The 25,508-nt window shown below is 29.1% G+C and overlaps 1 protein-coding gene across 2 annotated transcripts; it reads right to left on the reverse strand.

The window, feature by feature from the left end:
- Positions 1 to 6,567: 6,567 nt before the first annotated feature.
- LOC114189586 (ras-related protein RABF1) lies at positions 6,568 to 10,787 on the reverse strand. Of its 2 annotated transcripts, XM_028078191.1 has the most exons (9): positions 10,460 to 10,787; positions 10,190 to 10,266; positions 9,422 to 9,505; positions 9,200 to 9,294; positions 8,981 to 9,086; positions 8,148 to 8,237; positions 7,970 to 8,056; positions 7,387 to 7,552; positions 6,568 to 6,861 (listed from the first exon to the last, which is right to left on the reverse strand). In XM_028078191.1, the coding sequence occupies exons 1-8, from the start codon at positions 10,482 to 10,484 to the stop codon at positions 7,499 to 7,501; spliced, it is 618 nt and encodes a 205-aa protein (XP_027933992.1). In that variant the 5' UTR covers positions 10,485 to 10,787; the 3' UTR covers positions 6,568 to 6,861; positions 7,387 to 7,498. The 2 variants fall into 2 exon arrangements, with proteins under 2 accessions (XP_027933992.1, XP_027933993.1); XM_028078192.1 differs by lacking the exon at positions 7,387 to 7,552 and having other exon boundaries at positions 10,460 to 10,786.
- Positions 10,788 to 25,508: the final 14,721 nt, after the last annotated feature.

The raw sequence follows: 25,508 nt of genomic DNA on the forward strand, positions 1-25,508 counted from the left end.
TTATTTTACGGACAATTTTTTAAATTTGACAAATCAATCTTTTCTTTATCATCCAACGAGATGTACTGCTTTTCAACCACAAATTTGATTATAAGGCAACAAAATCACCCCTTATTTTTTTCACTAGGTGGCTGACTTGAAGAAAAAAATAGGATAAATAAGATATACAAATAAGTTGGACACATTGAACAAATATATGAAAAGTTGTTTGTTATTTTGCGTACAATTTATTAAATTTCACGAATCGATTTTTTCTTTCTTATTCAAAGGGATGACTACTTATGTACCACAAATTTCATTACAGGTAAGAGAAATCAACTCTTATTGTTTGCACTAGGTGACTAGCTTAAAGAAAAAAAATAGGATCAATAAGATAGGCAAATAAGTGGGGCACATTAAACAAAAATGTGAAAAGTTGTTTCTTACTAATCAATCTTTTTTTTTATCCGACGAGATGTACTTCTTTTCTACCACAAATTTGATTACATGAAAAAAAATCAACCCATATTTTTTGCACTAGGTGGCTGGCTCGAACAAAGAAATAGGATAAATAAGATAAGAAAATAAGTAGTTCACATTGAACAAATATGCAAAAATTTGTTTGTTACTTTGCCTACAATTTTTTAAATTTCACTAATAAATCTTTTCTTTATCATCCAAAGGGATGTACTTTTTATGTATTACAAATTTCATTACAAGTCACAGAAATCAACTCTTATCGTTTGCACTAGGTGCTTGGCTCGAAGAAAAAAATCGGATAAATAAGATTGGCAAATAAGTGGGGCACATTGATTAAATATGTGAAAAGTTGTTTGTTTCTTTGCGTACAATTTTTTAAATTTCACTTTTTAATCTTTTTCTTATCATCCAATGGGATGTACTTCTTATGTACTACAAAATTTCATTACATGTCAGAAAAATCAACCCTTATTGTTTGCACTAGGTGGCTGGCTTGAAGAAAAAAATAGGATAAATAAGATAGCCAAATAAGTGTGGCACATTGAACAAATATGTGAAAAACTGCTTGTTACTTTACATACAATTTTTTAAATTTGACAAATCAATCTCTTCTTTATCATCCAACTGGATGTACTGCTTTTCAAACAAAAATTTAATTATAAGGCAACAAAATAACCCCTTATTTTTTTCACTAGGTGGCTGGCTTGGAGAAAAAAATAGGATAAATAAGATAGGCAAATAAGTGGGGCACATTGAACAAATATGCGAAAAGTTGTATGTTACTTTGCGTACAATTTTTTAAATTTCATTAATTAATATTTTCTTCATCATCCAATGGGATGAACTTCTTATGTACTACAAATTTCATTACAAGTCACAAAAATCAACCTTTATTGTTTGCACTAGGTGGTTGGCTTGAAGAAAAAATAGGATAAATAAGATAGAGAAATAAGTGGGACACGTTGAACAAATATGAAAAAATTTGTTTGTTTCTTTGCGTACAATTTTTTAAATTTTACTAATTAATCTTTTTTTTTATCAACCCATGGAGTGTACTTCTTTTCTACCACAAATTTGATTACAAGGAAAAAAAAATCAACCCTTATTTTTGCACTAGGTGGGTGGCTTGAAGAAAAAAAAAATAAGAGAAATAAATAAGTGGGGCACATTGAAATAATTTGCAAAAAGTTGTTTGTTACTTTGCATAATATTTTTTAAATTTCACTAATTAATCTTTTTTTATCATCCAAAGGAATATACTTCTTATGTACCACAAAGTTCATTACAAGTCACAGAAATCAACCCTTATTGTTTGCACTAGGTAGTTGGCTTGAAGAAAAAAATAGGATAAATAAGATAGGCAAATAAGTGGGGCACATTGAACAAATATGCGAAAAACTTCTTGTTACTTTACGTACAATTTTTAAAATTTGACAAATCAATCTTTTCTTTATCATCCAATTGGATGTACTGCTTTTCACACAAATTTGATTATAAGGCAACAAAATCACCCTTTATTTTTTTCACTTGGTGGCTGGCTTGAAGAAAAAAATAGGATAAATAAGATAGGTAAATATGTGGGGGACATTAAACAAATATGCGAAAAGTTGTTTGTTACTTTGCGTACAATTTTTTAAAATTTCATTAATTAATCTTTTCTTTATCATCTAATGAGATGTACTTCTTATGTACTACAAATTTTATTACAAGTCACAAAAATCAACCCTTATTGTTTGCACTAGGTGTCTGGCTTGAAGAAAAAAATAGAATAAATAAGATAGGCAAATAAGTGGGGCACATTAAACAAATATGCAAAAAATTGTTTATTACTTTGCGTACAAATTTTTAAATTTCATTAATTAATCTTTTCTTTATCATCCAATGGGATGTACTTCTTATGTACTACAAATTTCATTACAAGTCACAAAAATCAACCCTTATTGTTTGCACTAGGTGACTGACTTGAAGAAAAAATAGGATAAATAAGATAGGCAGATAAGTGGGGCACATTGAACAAATATGTGAAAAGGAACAAATATGTGAAAAGTTGTTTGTTTCTTTGCGTACAATTTTTTAAATTTCACTTATTAATCTTTACTTTATCACATCCAAAGGGATGTACACGAATTTGAAACGTTAATGTAAGAGTCCATAAAAGTAATTAATATACACAAGTGCAAGTTTTTTTTTTTTTAATTTTATGTGGGTCGCAGGCCTATGCGGGCCTGCGAGCTCACTACTATGGCCTGCCCCGTGTTTTTTCTGCGGTCTGGCCCGATGGGTCAGGCCTTAATTGCCACCCCTAATGCACTCTATGGGTTGATTTTAGCGACTTGTAATCAAATATAGTCCAAACTAGATATGCAAATAAGTGGGGCACAATGAATAAATATGTGAGAGCTGCTTTTTACTTTTCCTACAATTTTTTAAAATTTACTAATCAATCTTTTTTTTATCATCTAAAGTGATGTATTTCTTATGTAACACAAATTTTATTACAAGTCACTAAAATCAACTCTTATTTCTTGCACTAGGTGGTTGACTTAAAGAAATAAATAGGATAAACCAGATAGGAAAATATTTGGGGCATAAGAAATAAATAAGTGTGAATTTACGTATTACTTCTCTTACAATTTTTTATGATTTACTAATCAATCTTTTTTTATCATCCATGTTGTGGTATGTACCTCTTATGTACCACGAATTTGATTATAAGTTGGCTGGCTTGAAGAAAAAAAAAATAAGTGGGGCTGGCTTGAAGAAAAAAAAATAGACACCACAAGACAGGAAAATAAGTGGGGCACCTTCATAATACACTCTATGGGTTGATTTTAGTGACTTGTAATCAAATATAGGTCAAACTATATATGAAAATATAAGTGGGGCACAATGAACAAATATGTGGAAGCTGTTTGTTACTTTTCGTACAATTTTTTAAAATTTACTAATCAATCTTGTTTTTTATTATCTAAAGGGATGTATTTCTTATGTACCCCAAATTTGATTTCAAGTCACTAAAATCAACCCTTATTTCGTGCACTAGGTGGTTGACTTGAAGAAATAAAAAGGACAAACCAGATAGGCAAATATTTAGGGCATAATAAATAAATAAGTGTGGAACTGCGTATTACTTTTCATACAATTTTTTTAAATTTACTAATCAATCTTTTTTTATCTTATTGCTTGCACTAAGTCTCTAGCTTGAAGAACAAAATAGGCACCTCTAGATAGGAAAATAAGTGGGGCACCTCCATAATGCACTCTATGGGTTGATTTTAGTGACTTATATAAGCCAAACTAGACATGCAAATAAGTGGATAAGTGGGGCACAATGAATAAAGATGGCAAATAAACCCGCCCCCGTGGGTATTGCCCGAACCCGTCCCCGTTTTGACGAGGAATCCCCGCATTGACTGGGTATAGGTATGGGAAATCCCCGACTTTTTCAATTGGGTATGGGGATGGTTATGGGGATGTACATATCTCCGCCATAATACCCGTCCCCACCATATCTCTGTCATCATTTAAATTGTTTGTCATGAAAGTCATTCACATCTCCAATATATTTTTCATCTTATCATAACATTTATGTAATTATGTTAAAATGATGTATGTCAATTAAAATTTTTTTATGTCTCATATTTGAATATTTATATTATTTTTTAATATTTTTATTTATTGTATATTTTCTTTTCACATGAGTATGTTTAATACTCTCAATTTAAGTGTTCAATAGCATAAACCTTTCATTTACTAGGTAATATAAAAAAATTCTTTACTTATTTTTATTAATTTTTGTTTCATTTGAAGAACTTTTTTGTTTTGCTAAAACAATTATTTCTCAACCATTGATTATATATGTTGATATTTGAAAAGTGTTCTTAGATGTCTAAGGTATTTTTCATCTTATCATACTCTTAATTATACATTCGTTTTTTCTTTGTGCGATTTCTTTCAATAGTTTCTCAAATTGTTTCTAAGACATACATTTGTTAATTTTTTTATTTTTTTATTTTTTTATTTTCATCATGTAGAATACTATTTCAATATATTTTATCTAATTATTTTTTATTTTCTAACTCATTATATCAATTATACTATAATTTTTCACTATAATTGTATAAATAACTTTTATTTACTACAATATCAAAATTTAATGTAATTGCCATGAATTTTTTTTATCACCATCCAACATATTTTGGAGTTCAAAAGATACAATATCCATGTTAAAATTTTATTATTATGTGTATTATTTGTTATTTGCGTCATTTTAATTAAATGATGTATTATCATTTTTATTAGTGTATAAAAGAAGAGATTCATTAGAATTTAAAAATTGAAGTAAACAAACATTTAAAATATATTTTAATTTGAATATTGTTTTCCTTTAAATTTGTTTAAAAATATTTTTTAATTTTATCAACTAGGTTTCATTAATGTTTGCAGTTTGCAAATTTAATAAATGTTTTAGTTCTCATGAATTTTTAATGAAATTTTATTTGGTATTCTAATATAAAATATAAACAATTATAATTTATTTCAAAGTATTTGATATCGAAGAAACATTTATTATCTTATTATTGAATATTTGATAATATTATGTTTCCTTTACCGTAATTTTTATTATTTTATAAAAATTAATTAAAATTTATATTAAAGTAGTAAGAAAACGGGTACAGGTATGGGTACGAGATTATACCCGTTACCCGGCGGGGATGGGATAAAACTTTTATACCCGTTGGGTTTGGGTATGAGGATGAATTTTTTTTACGGGGATGAGTATGGGATAGCGAAACCCGTCCCCGCCCCGTTGCCATCCTAACAATGAACAAATATGTGGGAACTGCTTATTACTTTTCATATATTTTTTTTAAATTTACTAATCAATTTTGTTTATCATGTATTTCTTATGTAAGACAAATTTGATTACAAGTCACTAAAATCAACCCTTATTTCACTAGGTTGACTTGAAGAACTAAATATGACAAATCAGATCGACAAATATTCGAAACATAATAAATAAATAAGTGTGAAGGTTCGTATTACTTTTCGTATAATTTTAAAAAATTTATTTAATGAATTTAATTGAATAAATGATGCAAATTGTCTTTCTCCTTGCGAGGTATTAGGTAAATAGATATATAACATATATAATGAATGGCATTTTTTAAATAGGTAAATAGATATACAACATATATAATGAATGGCATTTTTTAAAATATATAATATTATATTAATAGAGGATGATATTGTAATATTAATATGTAACAAAAAATTATATTTATTAAAAATAAAATAAAAAAAACTATTAATAAATAAAAAAATAATTTTTTTTATAAAAAACATTAAGAAATATCAGTTAATTTTTAAAAGTTTAATAAAAGTTTAATAAATAATTATGATATAAAAGTTAAAACTAAAATTATGAAATATAAATAAATTCTTTTTATGTATAATTTAATAAAAAATAAGTAAAAATAATAATTAATTTTCAAAAATTTAACAAATAATTATATTATAAAAGATAAAATTAAAATATTAAGATGTAAAAAAAAATCTTTTTATATATAGTTATAAATATTCTAATTTTATTCATAGCCTACGAGTTTCAAGCTTTAACTGGAGATAATAAAGACATATCTGAACAAACATTTAAATTCGGTATTTATTTAGTAAGCCGAACTCAAATAAAAAGCTTTTTCGTAAGGTCAAACTGAAACTTATCAGTTATGTATATTATTATCTATAATATTATATATAGAAAATTCTTCTTTTTTTCTACATTTCTTTCTTATTTTATCCTTTATATAACAGTTTTTTAAAATTGAATTAATTGTTTTTCTATTTTACCTTTTAACCGATACTTTTTTAAAATTTAATTACACCGTTTTTTTTAAAATTTAATTAGTTTTGTTAAACTAAAATACCTATTTGTAATTAAAAAAAAAGCTACAAAATAAATAACATCCACTTACAATAAAAATATAAAATTTATTTATACTGATCATTTTTTTATTATTATAAAAAAGTGAAGAGTTGTGTGTTTTCAGCAGTAGAAGTTATAAAATAAATTGGATAAGAAGCAATTTATACTAGGCAAAAATAAAATTTATACAAGACACCAACATCCAAATACGTTAAGCAAAGAAATGATGGGTCCTTGATATCATATTTGTGGGTCTCACAGAGTATAGCCTAAAATATATCATGTACATGATGACATGAGAGATTATTAGAGGTTGATAAAAGATAACAGATATATCTAATAATAATCACAATATACATAAACACAATCCATACACTACAGTTTTGGAGGATGAAAAGCAAATGCAGACCCTTACTCAGCTGCTATCTGTGGCTACTTCAACTTACTGATGGGCGAGGCAGTCTTTTCGCAATTTCCTGTCAAAACCAAGGTTTTAATGGTTAAGCCTAATTGGGAATGCACAAAACCATGTATCATAATATTAACAATCATATCTAAAACAAATAACAGGTTGTACACAAATGATGAACAAAACATCAGATCAAGTTAAGACATCATCATAAATAGAGCAATCCACCAAAACAAAAGGGAGGAAAACTGTCTATAGGTCAGAGATTGCAAGTACTTTAGAAAAACACATCAATTTTTTTTTTTTTTGTATTAATAGTGTTGTTATTTTCATTTCAATGCAAACTGTAACTTTTTATCTTCTCTTAATATCTTCAGTTTATAGTTAGCAGAGGCTGTGATCCTTTTCGTATATAGGAGGCTACCTAGAAGAAGTTAGTGCTTTCTGGAAAGATTGTTGAACTTCTCTACAAGTACCAATCTTGTGTAACCTCAAAATATAACCCTGGCCATTTTATTATGGTTTCTCTAACCTAAAATATTTTTTAGTAGTTAACTTAACTCCCTTATGTATTCCAAGACCAAGATATTACCTTTGATGGAAAAGATGCAATCTTGGATTTTTGTAGGACGGAATTCCTATTTCAAGATCATCTTTAGCCCCTCCAATAGGTCTATATGAGTTTGCTACAAGTACAACTATCTTCAGGCAGCAAGAACATCAGGGGGGAGCTTGCTAGTGGCATAGTCAACAATGTCCTAAGAGACCAAAGATCAAAGTTAAAGCCGAAAATTCACTACTAGAATAGCCTCTGGAAAATCCTAAAGATCTGCAAGTCAATATCAAACAGTATTCCTATACTTCCTAACACTTGATCATTACTTAAGCATTGTTGCCCCTACAACTAAATTAAACAGGTTAGACTTCAGATCAGATGACCACCACCAAAACAAGATCACATATATTATTTTGGCACCTTATACTCAATCCAAAGAGACATTCATTCTCATAAGTAATTGCAGGAATACCCAAGTAAGATATGAAATCCTAATTGCCAAACCAATTAAACAGCTAACTAGTTTCTACTGTTCATACATTCTCATTCTTGACAAATACAAAATGAAATGATTAATTTTATAATCTAATAACAGGAAGAAAGCAAACACCAAGCGTACCTCAAACAGTTCATTTATATTATCTGCTGTCTTTGCAGATGTCTCTATGAAAAACATACCATTCTTCTCAGCATATTCAGTGCCATCCTTCATAAAAACATTAAAATAAACTACATGAGGTAAGAAACAAATTATTTTGTTCAAAAGATAACTGTGTTATGGAGGAAGGTTGCACTACCTGGACAGCGACTTCCCGCTTCTCTTGAAGATCAGCTTTATTACCGACCAGTGCCATCACTATATCAGGGCTTCCATGCTTTTGTAGCTCCTAAATTATCACTATTTCAGTTGCTAAAACAAAATAGAAAGAAATGTAGCTCCTACTAAAACAGCTCATGATCTAATGATTTTATGATACCTAAGATATATATAACAGCATAATTGTAGTACATCAAAGAGATGTCAAATATTAGTATATCAAAGAGAACTATTTGCTGTGTTTTTTATTCTTCAGATAGTTTTTCCAACAACTAAATCCATAATGACAGTGATTAGATTCTTTTTTCCAACTGCAACAAAATCCAATCAATACAATCTCACGTGTGAAAAGAAAAATGAGGGAAAACAGTCCATTGGAATATTAAGTACATATTAATCATAGTAGTCAATAGTGGATAGTGGCAGATAAAACCTTGCAGTACAAGCAAGCTTTCAATATTTGCACATCCTAGCTCACATAATCATCACCCAATTACAGATCAAAGACAAAACATAAATTTCTTTAACCTCCTTGTTAACTGCTTTTAGGCAGGGGTATTGCAATCTAGTCTAGTCATGATGCACATCCATCAGGTTAATTACTTAACTACAGATGTTTTAAATGAAGGAAATTGATGTGATCCACCAAGCTCCATCAGAAATGGATTAAAAGAAGACTGTATTCTATTCATCATTGTACAGTTCAGACTAAATAATAAAGGGAATTGTTTGTTATTCATATTGTTCAAAACTTTAAGTAACTAACCAAACAAGAAATGCCAAAATAGAACAAAGCAATAACTGCAAATCTACCTTAACCCAGTACTGTGCTTTGCTAAAAGATTCTGGGCTTGTTATATCATAGACAATAACTGCAACTGCTGCACCTCGGTAATAGAGAGGTGCTAATGCGGCATACCTGAAATAAATTATTAGCAAACAAATATTACTTCAAAAACAATTTGACCTTGAAATAAAATAAAGGGAAAATGTTAAGAGAAACAGAATGTATTAAGAAATTGTGACAGACACCTCTCTTGGCCAGCAGTATCCCATATTTCAAATTTTACTGTTGTAGAGTCTTGCAGAGCTATTGTTTGCGACAAAAAAGAAGCTCCAACAGTCACCTTATATCAAGAAGTATAAAACATTTAAGAAAAATCTCGTGGAATAACAAGTCATAGAAACTATTAAGAAAATTTAAATTATTAGAAAATAAAATAAAGTACCAAAACAAAAGCCATATATTCTTACTTTGGATGTTGCATCAAACTGACCACGTACAAATCGTAGAACAATACAGCTTTTACCAACACCAGAATCACCTAAGAGAACAAGCTGTTTTCAGTGACATTTCAAGGTTAGTCATGGTTTCCTTCAAAGGTTAAACAAGAAAATACTAGAGTATAACAGAATTAATTATGATTAATTTCAACAGAATTAATTATGACTTTCATCCATTGCAATACATTTCCCATTCATTCATCCTGATACTTAAAGGTCATAATCTTATCAACAAATGCAATCCATTCTTTTAGCAAATCAAATTTCTGGTAGTAAGTTATTTCAACTTTTGTCACTAATTAAAGTATCAAAACTTGCAACAAGTAAGAAATAACAATTCACAATCAAAACAAGGCTAGTATGACAGAATCAAGATAAATAAATGGTTCTCAAGCTTTTAGTCATTTAGATAACTAAAAACAGGGTTATGTTCTGTTTCAGCATGCAGCGGCTTTCAACAAAAACCATGAAATTAATCTGCAACAGAAAACGGAAAGCTCCATCCAGAGGTTCCCTCCTTATAAATTCTATTTAGACAATTTCTCCGGGTAATCGACCACGGATCTCTTAACAATTGACTTTCTCACTCGACAAAAAATCCAACATTTACAAGAAACTGGTAATTGCATGACACCATATTGATAAATTGATATATAAAGGAACTTTTTTCTTAATTCTTTAAAAAAAAAACAAATAACTAGGCAAAACACGAGCAATCCAAGAACTCTGCACAAATACCTTGACCCTAATATTCCTGGCATCGTGCCCTCCACCATCCTCGGGATGGGGTCGACCCATATGCCTTGAACCCCTATCTGTAAACACAAATCAATCACCCGCAAAACCCCATCAGAATCAAAACTCAATCATTATTCATAACAACGGAACCCCATTAAACCACACCCCCAAAATCACAGATCAAAACCACAATCAGTCAAAAAAATAACAACTTTTCCGAAACCCTTTTGAGCCCAGAGCTAAATCAACAAACAATGAATCAAAGTTTACCAGGAAAGGAGGAGCCGCAACCCATAGCGAGAGGAGAAGATTTCGAAGTGGGCACAGATGGGGTGGTAGATGATTAAGAAAGGGTTATTTAAAAAAAAAAGAAAAAAATAGACCTTTTATTTGTTTTGTTTTATGTTTGATTAGTTTGTTGATTCCCACGTAAATTGGCGTTGTGTTGTGCCACCAGCACAATCGTGGAAGATTGAGCGTTGGTTAATGGAAGCTTGCAAATAATGAAATTCTGGCGTGGTTTGCACAAATCCTGGTTCCTATTCCTTTATCCTTCTTTCCTTGAGGACCAGGATTTCCACTACAGACTCCTCATAATTAAACACCAAAATCACCTTTTTTTAAATTCTTATATGATTTTTTCTCTATTATTAAAATTAAATTTATCTGACGTATTTTTTTATGATCCGGATATGTCTCCATCAAAAACACCAAAAGGCTAATCTAAAATTACCGAGATTCGTTAAAAAAAAAACTTCTTTCAGTTTATAAACAGCTTGTGATGTTTTTAAATAGGAAGTCACAGTGGTGTCTATGATTCATTTATGGTTCTTAAAAAATACTTTCAGAAAAAACTAATGATAATTTTTAGCTTATTTCTTGGCCTTTGGAAATAAGTTTATGGATTTAGTTATCGAGAAGATTTATATTTAGGTTGTGTATGTAATTTTTAGAAATGAAAATGTGTGCTGACCATACTTTCCAATAATAAAAAACTTGGATTTTGTTGGAATTCAACCAATTAGGGTGCAACGGCCCCTCTGGTATAATTTGCAAAGTGTGAAACACCTCGTCTCACCTCACGATGAACTTAGGTTTTTTATCTTTTCAATATTTTATAATTATATGTAATTATTTGTTTATCAAATATGAATAAATATTTTTTACTTATTATTTCACAAATGTATAAGTTTGACTTTGGATTTTATTTTATGATGAACTCTAATATTTGTTAAAACGTATATTCTATTAATTTTTTAAACTCAGTTAATTCAACATGTGTTTAGTCATTAATATCAAAGAAAAGTTAATACATGATTAAATTTGAATGAAATGTTTTAATTTTTTATTTTTTAATTTATAAATTTAAAAACCATTATAATTTATACGTCAAAACTTATTACACATAGATTGTTTATTCATAAATTATTAATTTTCTCTAGCGTAAATTCTTTTTCTATTAGATACATGAAAAAAGTTAGTGATAAATTTCTTAATTGACCTGTAATTACGTGAAACACGCCAAGTAACCAGGAATAACCTGTCATTCTGTCATTCTTAAGTCCGTCTATCCCAACTTTCTCTCGTATTTTAAAGTAAAAAGCACGATTTTTGTTTTTATTTTAAAATCAACCTTATTTATTCTGTAAAATTTGTGTGGGATATAATATCCATTTTATTTTAATGAGAAAAGTTAATAGTAGATTTCTTCTAACATGGCATAAAATTTTTGAACAATTACCGTCTATTTCAAAGTAAGGTTTCTTGAACATTTTTTTATTTCATTTTAAAAATTTAATTACATAATATTAATATTAAATATATTTTTTAGTCTCTATTTAAATATAAAAATGATATTTAAGCTTTTATATCATTTCACATATTTCAATGCAGAACGCTATTTGACAAGTCAAATAAAATAATTGTTATTAGATTAAAAAAATTATGTCTAATATTTTTAAGGTTCGATGGTCAAAATATTTAAAGATAATAATATGTTTGATTCATTTTTAACCTACAATTTTAATCATCCTTAAATTATTATATTATACTGCTTAAAAAAATTAAAATAAATAATTAAAGGACAATTAAAATGATGAATTAAAAATAAATGAAAAAAATAGATCAAAATATTATTTATAAATAAAAGTGTGAAGGTGAAACTAATTTCATTTTCGTATTAAAGTTTAGGGGCTTTAGCCCATAATAAACAATAAATCAGAGATACCCAAGAATATTAAGTAGGTGTAGAAAGAAAACTCCAAGTTCACCACCGCATCCTATCGGGCTCAGGTGACAAAATTCAGCCCTTTTCTTCCTGCATTGCGTATGTATCTTGTCTCGCACCCCCAAGTTCAAATTACAAAATGTATTGCATTTCTAACAAAAAATTTGAAATGTTTTTTTTAATAGTATTAAAATTGCTTCCATAATAACCTTTTTGAAAGACTGTTCATTTTCTCTGAAATGATCTTTCCAAGAGAAATAAAACTATATCAATAAAGTTTGAATTTTTGTTAATTCACACTTTTTTGGGTTCTTTCTTCCTCCACTCTCATAATCTCTTCATGCACCTCTTTAAGGTATTGAAAAAGTTTATACTGATCATGGGTCAGGTTTTTGAATGGCATAATTAGAAAATATATTTTAAATTACTGTATTTAGATTTTGTATTTGTTTTAATTCTAAAATGGATAACTCAAAGTATACTTTTAGATTATATAATTACAAATTCATCAACTTGCATAATTTAGAAAATGTGAGAATTTTAAAAGAAATAAGGTTTTAGAAAATGCATATGCTATGGAAAAAAAAGCCCAAAATAATAAGTCCAAGCCCAACCCAGTGACGCATCCTGCATTAAAAATTGAGCTTTCGACCAGTCAGTCCCTCAAAGACTGGGAGGTTGCTATTCTCACCCCGTTTGCTAAGTTCACTATCAATTTATTAAAATAAACAACAATACTCTCAACCCAGTACAGGTTATTTTGTAAAAGAGCTGTCTTTGATAATGATCAAAATAATTATGATATAAATTGTCTTTTAGATTCAAACTTAAATTTTAAAGCAAAATTATAATTTTGTTCCAGTTTGAAACGTGATACCCCTCTTTTGTTTCCATTCCAAAAGCAGAAACACTCTTCTTCCTCATTTCTCCCACTCTTCTCTGCAACTCAAGACTCTCTCCCTCTCTCTCTGTGCTGCCATCTCACAATTTCGTTTTTCTCTACTCAGAATCTAGAAGGACCAGCCAACAGGACTCCCCACAATTCCTCCCTTAGCTTCCATCCTCTTAGGTAAGTCATATCTCCTTTGGGTTCAAGTCCAGCTAGATTCGCAAATTAACCTCTGATCTTGTAATTCTTCATTCTCCCTGTTGTGGTGATAGATTCTCATAGGATAAACTGAACATTCTGCTGCCTTGCCAATTTCTTGACCCTACCAAGTGGATTCTTGACAATTAGGTAAGGGAAGCTAACTCTGTAACTCATTTTGGTGTGAATTGTGTTTGCGAACGTTTTAATTGCATGATTGCTTGTTTAATTGATGTTTGAGACCGCTGGTGTATGAATTTGAGTGGGGAATGTCCTTGAGCGAGCTTGCATGTGCAGAACAAGGAGGATTTTCTGGTAGTTTCGCCTAGGCGAGTTAGTCTCGCCTGAGCGAAAATACCAGAAGCTCACCCCTGTCATTGTGCGAAATCTCGCCTAGGCGAGCTGGAGTCGCCTGAGCGAGATGACATTTCGCCTAGGCGAGCCAGTTTAGCCTAAGCGAGAGTTCGCCCAGGAATTGCAATTCACCACTGTATGAGGTCTCGCCCAGGCGAGATCAACTCGCCTAAGCGAGACAAGCTCTCTAGCTTAGGCGAGACCCTCTAGCCTAAGCGAGATTCCCTGCAGAGGATTGGTTTTTCCCACTGTTTTGCTTTCTTGATGCTTGATTGGTTACTTTAAGATGATGAGGGTTGATAATGTATGAGATATTTATGTATGTTAAACTGTATGCAGACATTTGGTATGAACATGATGTGAATGGAGTATGTTAGAGTTAGGATTTCAAGGGAAATCCTAAGGTATATGGTTTAGTGAATGTAAGGGCATGAGGACTCAAATTGGTGATATCCTGACGCTTCCAGTAACCATTAAGACTCAAATAGAGTGTGATGGATTACGTCGGGGGAAGTAGCAGGAGGTCCTGGTCTATGATTCCGATCCATCATAGAGGTGATGGGATTTACCTTGAGAGTGGTTGGGTGAATACCCCTTGTGCCTAAGACTCTGCAGAGTTTAGGAGCCACTTCAAGTGCAAGTCACCAAGAGCTCCAATGCCACTTACATAATCCGGATATCGAGTCTAGAATGATGTGTAGTGTTATGGTTAGAATTAATTGGATGAGTTAATGGATTGTGGAATGGAAGTTTGTTTTCTGTCTTAGTATAAAATTGTATGATTTGCTCTTTATTCAAGTTAGCTTACCCTTCTAGTTCTTTTGTGTTCTGTGTGTTACTACCTTTGCAATGATCGTCCTATACTGAATGGCGTGAGCAGGAAAAAGTACAGGCGAAGATATACCCTTCCCAGACGGGCGTTGATTTGGGTTTCCCGGATGTTTTCCAGTAGTGCTAGTAACATGTTCCTCCAGTAGGTGCTTAGGGTGTTTTGTAACCCTTGTTTAGTGAAACATGTATGTATGGTTATTTTGAGGATGACTGTATCATATTTTCTGACCCACATCATCATTTGCTTCTGAATTATTAAAAATTTAAATGTTTTGTTTAATAGTTTAAAAACTATGAAAACGGGATGTTACACGAAAGGTCGATGTATTTTGGTCACTAATTATTTTCTGCGTTTTATGTGTTAAAAAAATTATATTTTTTAATTTTTAGGAACTAAAATATATCAAAATTTTGATAAAAAATAACTTTAATTTTATGTCAAATTTAGGGACTAAAATGATGTTTAATTCTTAAATTAATCATAATCGGATTTTTCCCTTTGCTAGAAATCAAGTTAACCATCTTACTATTACAAAAGTAACTTACATCATATTTAACGCATCTTATAATGCATATTATAATGGATTCCATTATACTTAAAAATATAATCAATTCGATTACTACTAAAATGGCTAACTTGTTTTGTACATAATAGTTTGGTATAGTAAAATATATATAATTTGTATCATAATTAATTTTATTAGTACTAAATATAGTGATATATATATATATATATATATATATATATATATATATATTAATCTTTTAAAGTATATTTTGTATTATAGTGATTTTGAAAATAATTAATTATGTTTTAAGTCTTTCATAACTGGGAGGATTTTCAATTAAGTTCTTAATAAATCTTTATGGTATATTGAATATTCAATAGATTGAAATTTTTTAATTGAATCTTTCTACTTCTGTTAATTTAGTAATGTAGCTATTAAATGGCTGACATGGTTATTATCTTGTCATGTCATTTGAGTCGTGGACACATGTAATTTTATTATTTTTAAATTTTATAACTTTGTCGTTATATCATTATATCGTCATATCATCATATTTTCATAACGTTATATTATCATATTGTTATTTTGTCATATTGTCATATCATAATATCATCATATTGTTATATTTGTTATTGTTGTATCGTCATATCGTTATATCATAATATAATATTGTTATATCGTCATATTATATTGTTATATTATCATATCGTTATATTGTCATAACATATATCGTCATATCGTTATATTGTTATATCGTTATATTGTTATATCATTTTATCCTCTTATCATTATATCATGTTATCATTATACAGTCATATTGTTATATCGTCATAGATTTATATCATCATATCATTGTATTGTCATAATGTTATATAGTCATATCATTATATCATATTGTTATATTGTCATATTATCATATTGTTATATCGTTGTATGTCGTCTTATTGTTTATCGTGTTATTGTTATATCATCATATTGTCGTATCGTCATATTTATAAAATTATAAAATTTATAATTTTAAATCTTATAATTATAAAATTTTAAAATAATAAAATTCATATGTGGTGACTATCGAACAAGATGACATAACAAGGTATTGTAACAACCCAAAAATTTAAAAGAACTTTTAGTAACTACTAATTATCATACTATCTCTATAGCATTGATAAGGTATTTCAAAATAAATTCACATTTACAATTCTTATATTACAAAAAAATAAACTCATAATTACTTCAAAATATAAAAAAAGAACTTAATACAAATTTTCATTTTTATTTTTCAAAACTACAATTTATCGTCCATATAATATTTCTATCCTAATCATTTATTTCTTCCATCACAGTTCTAGTGTCAGCTTTTAACATTAGCTCATATATATGCTCACACGTACATATAAAATATACTATAATCATAGATGAAAAGAAAACAAGAGAACACACAAAATACAAGGGTAAACTAATTTTTACCATAATAAATATCAATCTAAATATATCTTTTTAGAAAGGCGGTATAATTTAAATATTTGAATATACAAAATATCAAATAAGAGACCAAAGATTTAACTCAGAACTACCATAATACATTTAGACCATTGCTCCCAAAAGATTAGTGTATTGCATGGACTCGTGAGACTCACACATGTTATATTGTCCCTCTTCTCCTCCTCCTCGACAATAATAACTCATGTTGAACAATCATATAAGTAATCCAGTACTGACAGGGTTAACTTCACTAGGTGCTAAGTATGATCCTCTTTTACATCATATCGTTTGTCATGTGAAACCTCTTTCGACTCTCACCACCTAGTTATCATCCTCTATATGAGTCAGATAATAGTATAGTCAGAATAATCTCACATCACAAGTCCCCTCCAATACACTTGGACTTATCTTAGATTAGCATTTTTTCTTGGAAATAACTAATTTGACAACTCAACACTAAAAACCTTTACACATATACATGCATTGTTGAACATATAGTAGTACATTCATAATCACACAGGAAGTACACAAGAAAACTTATGTTTGTGGGTATCTGCGGATAGTTAGTATGTGCGGGTATTTATTACCCGCAGGTAGCAGATATTTTAATATCCGTTTATAAACCGATTAGATTTGGATATCATATTATTCGTACCTGCGAGTATCCGTTACTCACAAGAAATTTAAATTTAAATTAATTTGTATTTTATTAAGTTAAATTTAATTAAAATTAAAATTTAATTTATATTTTATTAGATTAAATTTAATTAAAAATAAAATTTAACTTATATTTTATTTAATTTATATTTTATTTCGTATTTTTTATCAATAAATTATTGTTCATGCATTGACTTTTGGAAGCCATTATTATATTAAAGGAAGAAAATAATAATAACACTATTTTTGTAAATGATGTAAAAGTTCAATTACTGTGGCTTTTGAGATCGAGCAAGAGTTATATAGGAGAGTGATGGAATGACATTGTCTTTGGAGAAAAGTATACCTTGAATATGAGGATTAGGTTTATGAGAAACCATTGCATGAACTTAAGATAAACACTTCATATCAGTCACATCAATATTATTGCAATTAATTAGCATTAATCATCAAAATGAATTGTGTGAAGGCCTTACTCTTAATGGTTACTTTGACATGACTCGTATATATTTTTGTAAGTTTCATTTTTGAGAACTAAGGTGGGGAGGAGAACAAATATATAACAAACCAAAACAAGAAAGAGGCTATTAGGAACACTTGAGTTAGTGTGTGCATAAAATGGTTGGGCCCACAAATGAATTAATTAATTGATCTAGAAGCTAAAAAAAAAAAGTGAGGAAAAAACATTTTTTGGGCTAAACCCAATGGGTGATTAGACGAAACAACCTCTTAGGAGACAATCCCACCTGCAGTGTAGAAAAAGAAGCATGGGTTAATGGGTTATCATGCATTTTTAAGCAATGGTGTTAGACAAATGGTAGGCAAAGATTTGACTCATACCTCGTGTGCACCATAATCTTTGCCAAACTTTCATACGTCTCAATCTTTTCAACTTCGTGGTCAAACTGTGTTGATTTGATCCAACAAGACTAAAGATTGGAATTAGATCATATAATTAGAGAGATTTAGAACCATATATTAACTTTCTTACTTCTAAAATTGCTCTGGCATCAATTCCTTCCATTCATGTTTCCAAAAAATATCATTTCATTACCATGGAAAATTCTTTCCTTAAATAAATTCAAGGGTAATTCAATTTCAACGTTTAAAAAGTTATATTCAGGATTTCTGTTAATATACACGTAAAAACATTATATCAAAGACGAATTTACATATATAAAAGTATATAAATGAATGTAAATCTTATTTTATAAGTCAATTTTGTAGAATTTATTTATTTCTTAACATTGTATAAAAGTTATGAATTAGAATTTATCCTAACGAGATGTTGTTTGTTGAGTTTATTGTGTCATCTGCTATTAAGAGATTTGTTATTTGTTAGATCTATTATGTCACTCGATATTAGATTGTCTATTAATGTATGGTTTAACGTTTGAGATATATATATATATATATATATATATATATATATATATATATATATATATATATATATGTGTGTGTGTGTGTGTCTTGGTGTGAGAGATGTGTGTTCGAGATTTCACATAGACTAAACATAAAATGAGTTTACAATGTATAAATAGGTGCAAATCTCATATTATTAGTTGATAATATAAGGTTGAGTTGAACTTAAAATTTATTTTTTAATCACAAAATCTTAAATCGATTATTATATTTTTTTTTTCACAGAGAAGTTTACTATTATAATTATTTGAAATGTTAAGTTGTCTTGATAAATATAAAACTACTTATTACAAACTTACGATGTTTTTTTGGCATGAATGAATGTTAAATACTAAATTAATTAGTAAAAATATTTAAGGACAAGTTCAATGATAAAAAAAGAAAAGAGAGTCATAGTCTGGTCATTTGCATTCAGCTGTACTAATCTTCAAATTCAGTTGCACACATTGAGAATAAGAGTTAATATACCACCTTTTTAAATAGTTATGCAGAAATATTCCCACTGTATTTCCATAAATGCATTACTTTGAATAAGAGAGAGAAGATGATTAATTTCATGACATATTAATGCAAAGAACATGATAAATGAAAAAAAAAAAAATCAATGCTCCATTTGTATTATAATGTGAGAACACAGATTAATTTTGGAAAAATTTTACCAAAGCCAAAATCGCCTTCATTTTTGAAATATGAGTAATTACTTACTCCATTAATTTGTAGTAGACCTAGTCTTAGTATTATAAATAAGATTTCAAATATTTAAAATATAGATTGTAGTCCTTCAAAACATTAAAAAAAACTCTAATGTAAGTAAAATATGTCTATCACATTAGTCCTTTTGTGGATAGAGAGAGCTAACATTGTTAATTTTTGTTAATTGTCAATTAACAACTCATGCTATAATAATAAGTCTATCATATGACTACCATCTCACTAGAAATCAAATTGGCGGTTTAGAAATATGTTTTTTCTTATTGGAAATATGAACCATTTCAAACAAATAATATTCTTAACACATTTAATTAAAATATTCAACCGGCTTTTTACATTTTTACATTATCAGAGTATTAGTTTATCAAACTGGTGTTGTTGAAAGTTGACACAGCTCGGTGGTGAAACACCAAAGCACCGTATATATTAAATTAGATATTAACAAAGAAATTAAAAGACCGATAAGTTCATATTAGAATTTGTTGGAAACCCAATTATGAGTTTAAGTCTCATAAACTCATCGTTTTAAGGTGTTGGGTTAAGAGTGATATTAATCCCTTATGTGTGGGTTAGACTTATGTCTCATTGGTGTTATATATCCCTAGTGATCCTCTCTCAAAATACCACTAACAGTGGTATCAAATCCTGATTTGTGTAGCGACCGGCTTCAACGATGCCTTGTGTCTATAAATGTCAAAATGGGTTTCAACCATTAAATTGAACCCGACCCATTTATCTCACAAATATAATTTTTTTGTTATAATTATTTACTACTTCTAATTATATAAATTTACAAATTTATATTTTAAAATGTTAGAATGTTGCTCAATTACATTTGAATAGTTTGAATGTTTAATTAATTTGTTTGTCAAGTTATATACGCTGATATTTTAATTTTTAACTATTATCTTTATATTAATATTTTGAGAATTAGGTGAATACTTTAATTTAACTATTATAAAAAATAAATTAAGTTGATTCACTTTCATTGTAATGCAATAAATACATAAAATAAATTGCAAAAATTTGTAAGTGAGTCAACCCACTAACCCACCAACCTGTGATGGATCGGACCGGGTTGCAAAATTTCTAGCTCACTAAAAAGTGAGCCGAGTTGAACTGACCCTTTTTTAGCTCAACCGTGTGAGTCGGGTTGGCTCACTTTGACACCCCTACCTGTATCGAAAGTTTTCTTGACATGGGTCACTGAAGGTTCGTGTGGTGATCGGCTTAAACGTGGGTCAGGTATGCGTGTTTCTTTAAGATGAACGACAATATAAATAATGGATACTCGTGCCTTAAAATATTTCCGCTCGAGGAGGAATCACCAATGTGAAGGGAATCACACTTGAGGGAGAGATTGTTGGAAATTCAAGTGTGAGTCTAAGTCCCACATTGAGTAAAAATGAAAAAGTTGAGCACCATATAAAGATGAAGACCTATAAAACCATTCACCTTAAGGTTTTGGGTTAAGTGTGGGTTGAGCTCATATCTCGCTGATATTGTATTTTCTTATGTGAATCCCTTCTCTATGGGTTGGGCTCATTGATGTTTTATCTCCAGAGTGATTTTCTCTCAAAAGACTCGTCAGAACCAAAATAAAAATTAAGAAAGCTTTTTAATTTGTTATTTCCAAAGGTTGATACTTATAATTTGCAACGACTAAATGTGAAAAACTTCACAAAAAATATCAAATTTCAATTTTATGCACCTACCAACCCGTACCGCACAAATAAATATCATTTCTATATTATTTCTAAGCAAAATGTCTATAATTTTTATCAAGTAAAATATTCGCAAGATCACACTTAATTAAAAAAAATCACCACTCATCATGTCCCGTCATGAATGAAGAAAAATAAAGAACAAAAAGGCAAGATAAAGGAAAAGAATAATGGAAGATCAATGAAAAAAAAAGGAAACATCGATAACAAAAGGAAAAAAAAAAAACAAAAGACAATGATGTATATTTAGTGATTCGTATTTCTTTATTTTAAATTTTGAAGGAAGAGAACTAAGAAAACAAAGAAAAATTATATGATGAAGATTAACACTAACTTGTTTGAAAACAATCTTATTTATAAAATAAAAACTTATTTTTCTGAGAAAAAAAGTTATTTGACATTATTCGTAGAAGTAAAATTATTTTAACAAATAAGTTTAGCGAAAAAATTGAACATCTTATATATTTTAAATGTTAGTGAAAAGTTGAACGTATAATCTATCTCACATTTCCTTTAACTTTTATTATCGAAACAACTTTTTAGCTTCCTGATATTAAGTATAATATTAAATGAATAGAAAAAAAATTATGGTATCAAAATATTTTTTTTCTAAATTTTTAATTTGGTTCTCATGATAAAAAAAAAAAAAACTAGGCCATTAATGATTGTTTCACGTTCAGTTACTTAAAAAAGGGATTGAATGATGTGAATCTAAAGTATTTTGACCAACAAAAGTTTAATAAATTAATTAAAAAAAAAAAAACAAAAACAAGAAGCTACAGTGAATCGCTGCAAGGAAGCTGTTTGGCATTAATTGAATTCATGTCGTGTTTTGTATAGCCCGTCTTTCTTTCTTATTGCTACTCCCACTTCGCTGGAAATAAATACATGCACATTACATTAATGGTTCAATGAATCAGTGTTGTTCCAGTCATTATTATATAATGTTCAGTGCCCTTTCCTTTTTTTTTTTCCCTCAATTATCATTGTTTCACCTACACCTGGACAAACACTTTCACTAACTTTATGGAATATCGATAAAATTTCCATTATCGTACACCCAAAAATCAAACAAATACATAATGTTCTTTTATGTATAGAATCACAAAATAAACGATTTTATAATCATTCCAAATTATTACAGTACTTCAATAAGTGTTGGCAATTGCGATAAGGTGAAGTAATAATAGCTTGTTTACTCACCTATTTTCTTGTTCACTTCAAGCTTCACATAATTGCCACGTGTTGTGGGACCACTCTAAATTATTTAGGAAGGGTTGGAATACAATTAATGTCTTAATTTATTTCAATCATAAAAGAGATAAGGTAATGAAAGTGAAACTCTTGTCCTTTGAAATCAGTGAACCAAAACCAAAACAGTCTAATATATTCTTTATATTAACCAGAGTTATCTTTTACAGAACAATAATACTTGTTTTTTTGTTTATTTAGAAAATGAAAATTGTACTGTACGTCCCATCGGTCAATCGGTTCTACAAACAAACCACGTAGTATCGTTAAAAGACTATCGGTCGAACGGCTCGTGAATAAACGGTAAGACCATCGGTCAAACGGTTAAACGAACAAACCACGTAGCATCGTTAAAAGACTATCGGTCAAACGGCTGGTGAACAAACTGTAGGACCATCGGTCAAACGGTTAAACAAATAAGTCAAAAGCCAACCACGTTCATGCCCATCGGTCCATCGGCAACACCTAATCGAGTGACTCTGACCCCTAATGGCACATTGGTCGATCGGACAAGCACAAATAGCACCTAACCATAACAAAGGACAATCAATAAATCGACCGCCGGTCGATCAATCCCTTTAAACTTGCGTTGTCCTTCAAATGCATCCGTCGGTCGATCAGCCATACACGAATCGTTCACTTGTTAAAAACAAAGTATAACTAACCCAGTCAAGCGGCCATCGGTCGCACGGTCAAACAACCAGTCAATCGGGTTAATTAAAGTTAAACGAGTCAGTAATCTTGATTAAAGGATCATTGGGCCGTGATTAAGGAACCCTAATCACAGGCCCACACCGAAAACTATAAATAGGGCCCAAAGGTAGGTTGGTGGGGATCTTTAATTCGCATTTATTACAACAGCTAGACTGACACACCGATCGGCTCTTTACTAACTTAAGCATCGGAGTCCTTTAGACAGGTACCTCGATCGTCATCCCAACCGATCGAGCTAAGGAGTGGATTTTCTTGAAGAAGTTATTGTTGCAGTGAGAAGTAGAGTAAGCTTGAAGAGGCTCTTCAGTAGGCTCTTGGTCCATACACCCAAAACAAAAATGTTAACCAGTTCCTCGATTAAGAAATAATTAATGTGTTTTAATTTCATCTTTTTTATATTAAAAATTAAAAGAATTAAGTATATTAATTAAAATAATATAAATATATATAATAGATTTTATATTGACAAAAATAAATTTTTAAACTTTTAGACAACAATTATCTGATACAAAATAAAGATTTTAAAATTATAAAGTCTCTACTAAAAAATAAAATAAAAAATTTACTAAATGATATTTTGTAAATTTTTTAGATATTTAATATTATTCTTTTGTTGATTTTTCTGTTACTTTAAACTCTCTGTTTAATTATATTTAATTTTTAACAACAATCAAATATAGTTAAAATATAATATATAAAATACTTATGAGTATTTTTATCTTTTAAATAAAATAAAATTACATTAATAATTTAGGTCAATTTTTATTTAATATCACACTAAATTATATATTTTTATAAATTTTAATACATATTAATTATTTTTAACCTGTGTACACTTGTTAGCAAGAACCTTAATCTTAAATTTTAATCTTCAATCTTGTTTAATAAGAAGATAACTTTTGTTTTAGTTTTCAAGAGAGTGTAAATGATTGAGGATGGGTCATCATGACATGTTTTCAAGTTATAGTAACTTCTTTAGGCTCATAAATTGCCACGAATTTAATGGAAAAAACTTCTAAATCTTCAGTTTTATTTTATATATATATATATATATATATATATATTTATTTATTTATTTATAGACACACATTAACAGTATTTGTTCATTCTTGAAGATTATTTGTCACTTCTGAGGTGATGGCCCATGCAATTGTGTGCCTGTTGTTGAAAATTTGTGTTCAAATGCAAGTCGTTGCATGGGCCACAACCTTTATACGTAACATTTGTTCACAAAAACAATTTCTCCACCTCGTATGGACCAAAACATAAAACCATTTTCCATATTTGAATATGAATATTATAAATTTAAAACGTTTTCAATTTATTAATAATATACACCATTACTATTTAAAAAAGAAACTACGTATACATTTAACATTTACATAAGGTTTGATGGTTTATAGTTATCATTTTTAACTTTCACAACTAATAGATTCATTTATCTATCTAGTATTGTTTTAAAGAAAAGCTATGAAACTGACTGTTTAGTTAAATTTTGTTTCAGTAAAATAAAATCAGACTATTAAATATAATTACCCCACTCTATTTTAGAAAGAAAAAAAAAAACTAAATATATTGACAGATTTATGACAGAAAGTGGTGTGATTTGAAGATGAGAGAGAATGATGAATAATGAATGAATTATTTAACAACAATGGTTTCCAGATCCACCGACTGATATGATTTTTGAAATTGGTATCTCCAATCTGAGTGCGTCAACTTGCAGCAATATGATCGATCAATCGAAACACGAAAAATACTTAGTAACGTGTCTCATTGTTTTCCGTTAACTAAAAATTGGAAGACAAATTGTATTTGTTTGACAGTTTTTCTTTTTCATTCAAGAGTGGTTGAATGAAAAGACAATTTCAGTACTATATTTAATCATATTTTTACGCTGTTAGAATTAAAACGATAAATAGTTTTATCCCATTGCTGTTATTTAACCGATCTTTATTAGAAAAGCAATTTGAAGATTATTGCTTACCAAATTACATTAGTCTAGTGGCATATAAGTGAGAATGGAACCCACTTCCATGAATAATGAATAGAAATGAATAAGATGTAGAGTTTACACTTCTAAGATACATTATCAAATGAAAAATTATATTATTTTACTGTAAAAAACAAAGAAAACACTGCAAACTTGTGTGTACTAAAAATCATAAAACAACGGGATCTATGGGAAATTTAAATTATAATATTGCTTGAAATATTTTATTTTAGTATGTGAAATTTTTTCGATTAGAAAATTATAATTGTTCAAATCTTAATTACATTAAGATAACATGTTAATTACCACATTTGAATTTTGTTTGTTTTGGAATTTGAAATTTTATCACAATGA

This window comes from Vigna unguiculata, chromosome 7, assembly GCF_004118075.2.
Source record: "Vigna unguiculata cultivar IT97K-499-35 chromosome 7, ASM411807v1, whole genome shotgun sequence".
Lineage (NCBI taxonomy): Eukaryota > Viridiplantae > Streptophyta > Magnoliopsida > Fabales > Fabaceae > Vigna > Vigna unguiculata.